The 9,514-nt window shown below is 42.9% G+C and overlaps 1 protein-coding gene across 2 annotated transcripts in view; it reads left to right on the plus strand.

The window, feature by feature from the left end:
- The window catches only part of ankrd11 (ankyrin repeat domain 11), a 120,624-nt gene extending 112,249 nt beyond the window's left edge, over positions 1-8,375 (plus strand). The window contains exons 10-14 of one of the 2 annotated variants that reach the window (XM_080885874.1): positions 71-2,747; positions 2,835-2,933; positions 3,256-3,399; positions 3,492-3,584; positions 3,763-8,375. In XM_080885874.1, coding sequence (XP_080742000.1) covers positions 71-2,747; positions 2,835-2,933; positions 3,256-3,399; positions 3,492-3,584; positions 3,763-3,948 — 3,199 coding nt within the window. In that variant the 3' untranslated portion in view covers positions 3,949-8,375. The remainder of the gene's footprint in view (positions 1-70; positions 2,748-2,834; positions 2,934-3,255; positions 3,400-3,491; positions 3,585-3,762) is intronic. The other variant, XM_080885875.1, reaches the window with a different exon arrangement.
- The last annotated feature ends 1,139 nt before the right edge of the window (positions 8,376-9,514 follow it).

Raw genomic sequence — 9,514 nt, forward strand, 5'->3', positions numbered from 1 at the left:
TGTTACTAATGTTATAGTTTGATTGTTTTGGACTGAGGCTTAATGTTTTGTTTTTCTCTTTGTCCACTAGCAGGTACTCTAACCCCCAGACTTTTCCGGAGGGCACATGTCCTACCCCTGCGAAGAACCTCCAGCTCCCCCTTGTCAGTCGTTCTGCATCCTCTGATGTCCGCCGCCCTCTAGAAGATGAGTTCAAGGCAGAGGCAAACAAGTTTCTTCGACAGCAGAATGATCCAGGGGCGGAATTTGATCAGACGTCTGCCTGTCAGCCTCTCGAGGACAAATCTGCAACTCTGGATAGATTGGAGTTGATGTCTACGTATTTTCCTCCGATAAGGGTACCGTCACCTCGGCGAGAGCCATCCTATCAAACACCAGATGCAGCAACACCAACTCTTGCTGGCAACGACGGTAATGAACACCTTCCTGAAAGTGTGTACAACAATTTCTTGCCCAAACCGTCGACACCAGTTCACAGGCCAGACCCCCAGGAGCCATGCTTTGACATTGCAGCACCACCAACTCCAGCTCCAGCTGCCTTGCCACCCTTGGATATCGACGATATCACGGAGCACCACCACAGCGAGCCTAATCTGGTCGTCTCAAATCTTCCATCTGTCACAGAAGAACAAGAAGAGGAAGAAGAAGAAGAGGAGGAGGAGGAGGAAGAGGAGGAGGAAGAGGGCGACATGGATGAGAGACTTGATGGAGAGCACTGTGCAGTGGATGAGCCGGACCAAACAAGGGAGCCATGCTCGTTTTCTCCTCAAGTTGAGGATCCTTTGCAGAAGAGCTGGCCTGCAGAGTCTCCAGATCAGCATGAGCCAGAAGTCCACCAACTGTCCCCCACACATCCTGCAGCTGACCACGGAGAGAACTGTTTCGATCACAACATGGGCTGGAACAATGACATGGATATGAAATCTCCCCACAGGACATATGGAGAAATAGAGGCTGCTGTCTCCAAAATAACCAGCCCTTACTCCCATTCTGATAATGACATGCAGCCCTTGTCTGGACACCCCTCTGTCACTTCCCCTTATGCTACCTGGAGCAGGTGGCACAAAGATGACCCAGAGGACTTTGATGAGCAGAAGGAGGCTGTGGCTGATATACCCTCTCCAGAGAGGCCAGACACTGCTATGGATGAGGACCCCAACTATTTAAACAACTCTTCTTCCTCCAATAGGCTGGAGTCCTTCTTTCCAGACTGCAACAAGCCGAGCATCGAAGAGGGACACCAGGTGGAGACAGAGACAACATGTGTGGAACCAGACAGCAGACAGAGCACACACAGTTTCAGTGCTGCCGCTGAAACTCACATGGCTCCAGCTGTGGGCCCTGAGCCTGTGGTTCCCTGGGAAGATCCATTTTCAGCTGATGAAGACGACCTGGGACCTTTCTCCTTGCCTGACCTTCCACTGCCAGACAAGTCAGAAGAAGCTGAGTCTGGGGAACCTGAACTTGCTGATCACAACAAGAGTGTGTCGACCCACATTAGACACACTATTACAGACAGAGAGGATCTGGACATCATGGAAGTAGACCTGCCAACCCTAGCAAAGACCTCACGCTCTGCTGGAGACTTAGGCTTAGGGGAATCTGCTAGACAGGACTTTGTTGTGCCATCACCACGTGCCCCTTTCCAGCAGGAATTGGACCCCGAGCCTCAAAGTGTGCCTGTCAACAGCTCAGTGGGACTTAACCAACAACAGAGCAGCATTTTGGAAAGAAAACTACCTTATGGGGGATCGGATGAGTCTGATCCCAGCATGTTGTATACATCTGTAAAATCAGATGCCAGTCAGCAACCACATATACAGATGCATTCGCACTCTGAGTCATTGCATATAACCCTGGACTCTGTGCCTGCTGTCAAGCCGGACACGAGACAGGAGGAGATGCCTGAGGCTGTACCAGAGCCTGTGTCCTGCAGTCCTCTTCCTCAGATCCCAGAAATGGTCACCCTCTCCACCTCCGTGGAGCCACAGGACACTCAGGACACATCCAAGCAAACATTGGTGACCTTGACCACAGTGTCCACCCCTGTAGATGTTCCCAAGAAGGTGGATGAAATCCCGCAAAGGATGACCCGAAATCGCGCCAAGAACAATCCAGCTGCTGCTTTTGCCGTTGCCACCCCTCCTACCTCTAGCATAATAACCTCATCTACCGCTGCCACCTCAGTGACAACCAGTCCGGTGGTGAGCATTAACCCAGTTCCTACTAGAACCCCAACACCCACCTCAGCATCTTCCTTTACAGCTCTGAAGAAAGAGAAAGACTCTGGGCTTAGTGTCCCGTCTACTGCTTCTAATTTGACCCCAGCAGTATCTGTGACGACTTCTACGGTGGTTCTCAGCAAGACAACAAAAGGTCGTCCTCTTCCTGTCGACGAAGAGGAATCTCAAACCCAGCACCCACGGAAGAGGAAGTTTCCACGTTCTACAGGGCAGCAAGTCCAGGTTCAGCTGGTAAATACAGCCATGCAGCAGACCAGGGAGATGATACAGCAGACTTTAGCTGTAGTGGTCAATGCCATCAAGCTAGACGACATTGAACCCTACCGCAGCGAACGTTCCAACCCGTACTTTGACTATCTGCAGATTAGGAAGAAGATTGAGGAAAAGAGAAAGATTCTCTGCTACATCACGCCTCAGGCTCCACAGTGTTACGCTGAATATGTAACCTACACTGGCTCCTACCTGCTCGATGGCAAGCCTCTCAGCAAGTTGCACATCCCTGTGGTAAGTTCTGGTGTCTTTGCACCATTTCAAAATAATCTTATCCTGCAATGTAATGGTATTAATGCTGTGCTGTGTTTTGCTTATCAGATTGCTCCACCTCCATCACTGTCAGAACCTCTGAAGGAGCTCTTTAGGCAACAAGAGGCAGTAAGGGGCAAGCTTAGGTTGCAACACAGCATAGAACGGGTAAGAAAGTGTCATTTATACTTCAGGATCATTCACTGTCCTAAATTCACTCATTCCTCACTCCTTCCCTGCTTTTTATACAATCAACAATACACATGTGCACCAAACGCTGGGAGCACTTCTTTGATAAAAGATCAAAGCCTTTTTTAAATGGAAATGCAAGTGAAATCGGCATAGTCCCCACGCCTTGGTGAAGCCAAAGTGAACAAATCTGTTTCATATATCTCACTTACTTGAATGACAGCCATTTGTTTGACGCAATGATGTTCCTCTTCATATCATCAATGTTTATTTCTTTCTGTGTTGTGCTTGCTGTTCACAGGAGAAGCTGATTGTTTCATGTGAACAGGAGGTTTTAAGGGTCCACTGCAGGGCAGCCAGGACAATAGCCAATCAGGCTGTGCCGTTCAGCGCCTGCACCATGCTGTTGGACTCTGAAGTGTACAATATGCCATCGGAGAGCCAGGTGGGAAATGTATCAGTATCTCAAAAAAACAAGTGTTAAGTATTTCTATGTCCATTACTTAGTCCACATTCTTACTTTTTCTGCATTCTTAGGGTGATGAGAACAAATCTGTGAGAGATCGCTTCAATGCGCGGCAGTTCATTTCCTGGATCCAGGACGTGGATGATAAATACGACCGCATGAAGGTAAATACTGGCACTTTGCACAAAATAACTGATAATAGAAGCACAAAGTAACAACCACTGACTTTGCTAAATGCCATCTTGATGCCGATATTACATATTTAATGGTACATCTCTACATATGAGAACCATGACCTGTGTGCATAGTCACTATATTCATGCTATGCTTTTCCTTCCCCAGACGTGTTTGTTGATGCGACAGCAGCACGAGGCAGCAGCTCTCAATGCGGTGCAAAGAATGGAGTGGCAGCTGAAAGTCCAAGAACTGGACCCAGCGGGGCACAAATCCCTGTGCGTCAACGAAGTGCCGTCCTTCTACGTGCCAATGGTCGATGTCAACGACGACTTTGTCCTGCTGCCCGCGTGACATACCGCTTCCCACAGAGAGAAAACTTAGTCTCAATCACTTCTTATCAAGGAGACTTCGTTGAACCGAACGAATGGAAAGGGCTAGCAAGTTTGAGAGAGGACCATAGAGGGGGAAAAAATTTATTCTCTAGAAAAAGAATAAAGCTGAAAAACTTGCTCTCGATTCCCTTCCGTGAAGAAAGAAAAAAATGTTTTTAATGGGGGAAAAGAAAATACACAACTTGCACTTTCATCCTCAAAGTTTTTATGCGTTTGTTTGATCAGAGCGAGAGAAGCAGAAACAGTTTTTGCTTTGAGGCTCTGGCACTGGGACACACCTCCTCATCGCTTAGTTTTGGTGAGACGGAGGACAGATTTATTTTCTGCATTCGTTTGTGGTTCCTGCTTCAGTACCCACCACCACCGCTGCTACTGTGGGATCTACCAGAGAAGAGCTCTCCCAACAGAGTGGTGCCTGTCCTGGGGGAGGACTGAGGAGACGCCTCCTTCTTTTTGACACGAGTCTCCACATGGGCCAGGAGATCTTGACAGAGTCCAGCGCTGACCCAGATGCAGTCAGTGGAGCCGTGGTGAATTGTGTGGATCCTTAAATTGATCCAGGAGGTTAGAAGCAGCCACTTTCAGGGCTATGAGACCCAGATACCCAGAGGACGCCCTCTCTGTTCACACTGCACCGAGCTTGGCTAAACAGTAGTGAAACAAAGGCTGCAGCAGGTTGGAACAAAGCAAGAGAGGGTGGGGGTCACGATGTGTGTGCACGTCAGGGCCCAGTGTCTGAGAGGAAGAGACCGTTCGTGCAGCCTCTCAGCCTGGCTTAACAAAAGAGGACATGAACGGATCTCTGAGGACAGACCGGAGTGTTCCTCAGTGATCCTGCTCGTTCCACCACAAAACACATCAGACCGCCATGGACTGCAAAAAAAGGAAAAAAAAAAAAAAAAAAGAAACCACACACACACAGGACAGGACAACCAGAAGAAACAAACACAACGAATGTTGAGATTCAAAGAGACTATTTGAGAAATTGTGGTTTTTGGCAGGAGAGAAATATTGTTTTTGTCTATTTCTTTACTTGGGCATTTCATTGTTTCTGAGGAAGTGACTTGAAACACTACAGAGCCAATATTAGTTTAATGGAAAAAACAAACAAAAGAAAACTGAAAAAAAGTTGTATTCCGTAAATTATGTACAGTTTTTATATTCGTTAACCAATGTATTCTTGCTGCCTTCTAGATAATTTATTTTGCCACACATTACTGCACAGTTGTAAATAACCTATGTACTGTAATATCACTCAGTTAAGTGTAAAGAAAAAAAAACATAAAAGAAATAAAAATTATCTTTTTATGTACAGTTCACTTTTGGGCAGCACTTTCCCCCTTCATATCCATGGGCCAAAACATGTACACGATTCTGTCAGTATTGAAAGACTCCAGTGCACAGTTGTATAATCCCATTTTTTGACTCGATCCGGGGTTAGGTGAGGCGGCTCGCCTGGACCCGAGTCACCGCAACACAAGCAGCTGACAGAGAACACTTCTGCATTCAAATGGGCCTCTCACGGGCCGACAACCATACAGCCCCCTCAGATGTAGCAGAATAGTTGTTGAGGATTTATTTAAAGAATAGACAGAGGATTATTATTCATTGCTTTACTACACAATTATATCTGAAAATTTTCGAACCAAGAAAATGCCTTTTTCAGTGAAAAAAAAAATGTACTCATTGTTGGGCAAAGTCACACAGAAGTATATAAATAAATATATATATATATATGGGTGGGATGGAAGAGAGATGTCATTCACAAGCAAAACCATATGAGTGTAGAACTGTTTGAAATTATTATTTCGCTTGTTTTTAATTTAAAGAAAGCAATTTGACTTTTTTTTTTTTATGAATCATCGCACAACGTCACCGTCTAAAACCAACAAGACACGGGTCTTTCAGCGCTTCACTACTCGTCCTGTCCTCCCAGTGTCTGACTTCACATTGAACTGACTGAAGAGTTGTAACAGGCACAGAGACATTTTCATTCCTCACAGACTCCTAAAAACACTGTCAGTCTGTCAGCCCCTTATGTCACAGTACTGGTGAGCAGCTTATTTTCATGGTGCTGTTACAACTTTTACTCACTAGGTGGTGCCAGTGTGTCAGAAAGAAAAACACTTATTCATGGCTCAGCAGACCTGAGGCCTTCCACTTAGACGGGTGTTTTTAAAGTAGATTTTAAAGGTGTTAATTTCCATGTTAGGACTCCAGTACAACACCCACTTAAAATCACGGGAATAGGCTCAACAACCAAGTCACGTTGTCCTCCTTTTTTATTTTTTATCCTACAAGGGGCTGGGGCTAGTGTGGTCAGGGATTTTAAATGTTTCGGTTACTTCCTGTTATTATTCAGTTGTGTGGTGTCTTGTGTCAGGCCCGAGGAGACAGGTTACCAGACTCAAATCTTCTCAGAACAAACCAAAAAGTGAACAGACGTCAACAGAAGCAGTGGAGGGGGGAAGAAATAGGTTAATGCTGAATAGACTGACTTTTAAAAACTAAAGGATCCCATTGAACCGTTGATTTGTGATGACTTGTATTGGTTCTCTGTTTTTAGTGGGTTTTGAAAAGCTTTCCCGACCTGCCCCACGCACACGGTCTTGTGTGTGAAAGCTGCTCACGTATCCTGATGGCAATATTCTGATCCTAAACTTTTAAGTTATTTACACACTGTCAGTCAGCATAGCTGTGTATGGTATGTCTAGTCAAGTGCAATGGTTGTTGCTATTACACTGTGCAGACAAGGTGGCTAGATGTATTGTCCTGGGTATTATTTTTTTTCTTTTAATTTTGAGACACACACACACCCTGGTTTGGTATATGTTTGGAAACAAAAAGTCTGGAAAAATTGTTTTTTAAAACTCATGTTTTTATTTTACTGTTGGTTTCTTACAGTTTTGGGGACGAGGGTCGCGGGTGTCTTTTGTTCAAGAATCCTTGTGTGTTTTTTAGCAAAAAGTGTATGTAGCTTTGAATGTTGTTGTGTTTTATCTTTGGGGGAGGGAGGGGTTCTGTTCTGTATAAAAACCAGTGGCATGTCAATCACGTTGCTTATTGAGCAGAATGTATACCGCTACAACGCCCTGACCGACACCCTCTCACTATTGTTTACAACACATCGAGAGCGTTTCCGTTTTGAGTGGCACCTTTCTTTTTTCTTTTTTTTTTTCTTTTTTTTTTTGAAAACAAAACATAAAAACAGTTTCATAGCCCTGCCTTTGTTCGTACTTCTGCCATCGTTCGTATGTTTAACAACCTACAAAGGCTTGAAATGGTGATGGTCGACACAGCCGACAGGTGATCTCCCTCCCCCCTTCCGTTCCCCAGAGCAATAGACCAAACACACATCCATTCACTTTGATCATCCGGCGTGAATATTTGGCTAAGATACAGAGACACACAGCAGATGCATAGTAGAGCTCTTGGCCGTGGTGATACAGATGCTAGCCTGACACCACCTCAGTCAGCAACATATTACCTCTACTCTACTCACATTCGCTTATAATGTTTGTTTTTAGACTTGTTGTGTTTTCTTACTGGACATAAAAATATACATGATTTAGTTTCATTATGTAGAATCACGATTTCAAGCCTTTTTGTTTTTTTTAAATTCTTTGTTCCTTTTTATTTTATTTTTTAGAATGGATTATGACTAATAAAAAGCATGGAGAACTACTCTTTTAAATGGTGGGAAATAACCTATTTATTATCATTTATTTTGTTTTCGTTTTTTTTTTTTTTTTCTGGCACCTGTGGTATGTTTTGAGTTGAAGTTGGTCTCCGCTGTGTAAATTTTCCTCCTTGTAATGCGTGAAAGAGACATACTGTACATAGCTCTGTAAATAAAACCTCCCAGGACGTTTTGCACCCTCCTCTTTGTACTAGTCTGAAAAATTGCGTAGAATGTGGGGTTCTAACAGCAACGGGCCGTGTCGCGCTCGCTGCAGGTGATTATGATGTAACAATGTAACTTTTTTTTTTCTTTTTTCTTTTTTTTATTTGTACAATGTAGTTTATTTGTGTACATATTGATGGAGCAGCTAAAGGGGGGAGGGTTGGTTCACGATGGGTTTGTTGATGCTATCGTCAGTGCTGTAACAGAAATCCAGTACTTTCACCTCTAGCTGTTGTTGATTTCCTGCAAAAAAGAAAAAAGTGACAAAAAAAATTAAACGTGGAAAAAAAGACACAAAAAATTTAATAAAAAAGCAAAAACAAAAAAGAGAGAAACTGAAAGTGAGTATGGACGGGGGGGGAGACTAAAACTGAAAAGTAAAAATTCTAAATTGTTATTTTCTACAGTTGCATGTACAGAGAGCGCGAGAACTGCTGTTGTTCCTCAGAGATTATGTTCGTTAATAAAATTTTGAAATATTACCAGCCGTTCTCTGCATTTTGGTTTTTGTGTTTTCATAGAGCTGCCCAGAGATATTGTAGTTTTGTGTTGTTGTTTTTGTATTTTTGTTTCATTTTGGACTATTTCAGTTCATGTTTTTATTTTTTGAAAACAATGAGTGTCAGTTTAGTATTTTTCAGTGTTAGATTGTTCTTTTAATTATTATTTGAATTCATATATTTAATTATTCTGTGGAGGATGTCAGAGGCAGGATTTTGGAAAATCTGTGCGGTTCACTCACAGACTTGGAGACATGCAAAATGTCAAATATGTCCATCAAAGCTTCATCAGGCAGATTGCATCTTTATCAGCCTCATCTTTACTAAATTAACAAATGCTAAAGTCAAATAATATCTATAATATCATTTTTATTATAATGACATTTCCAAGATCACAAAATTTTTAGTTTTTACTTATTAGCTTTCATTTAACTAAAATAGTTTGTCACATCTAGTTTTTAACATTTACATTGAAATATACTGAAATAATATCCTTTCATATTTGAATAGCTCCTCCTAAGTACAGAATAATATTTGCATAATGGCACACTAAAATTATCACAAAGGTTTTTTAAAAATATAAAAAATGGCAGTTTTTAAATTTCCATTAAAAAAATTTTAACAGGAAAGTGTTTAAGGTAACAAGCATGTCTGTTTTCTTTAAGGCAGAGCAGTTGCACAAACAACCCAAAAGGCCTGGTTACGCCACTCGTCTTCACTCCAAAGATGTGTTTCTATTGATAGCAGGATGACGTGTTTGGTGTCCAATCTTTGTAGCGTTTCACAATCTAAATGTCTGAATTATCTAGTGGTGGATTTCGTGCTTTAGTTAAACTCATAGTCTGGAAGAGTCCACTGAGTCAACTTTAATATTTCTGTGTAAATCAGATTTTTTACCTTAATTACCAGCCCTCCTTTAACTCATGCCCAGAGGACTTCTGTCTGCTAACAGATTACATAACACTGCCTCACCTATTTATGGATTTCATTGCAGCTGATAAGGTGAGCTGCACAGTCACAAGGCAAAAGAAGCCTGTTTGTCTTATGAGTCACCAGACTAAAGCAATACAGATGTTTCTCCCACATGTTACTCCTGCTGTTCAGATAACAGTAAACAACTG

The sequence above is a fragment of the Rhamphochromis sp. 'chilingali' genome (genome assembly GCF_963969265.1).
Source record: "Rhamphochromis sp. 'chilingali' genome assembly, chromosome: 6".
In the NCBI taxonomy this organism is placed as follows: Eukaryota; Metazoa; Chordata; class Actinopteri; order Cichliformes; family Cichlidae; genus Rhamphochromis; species Rhamphochromis sp. 'chilingali'.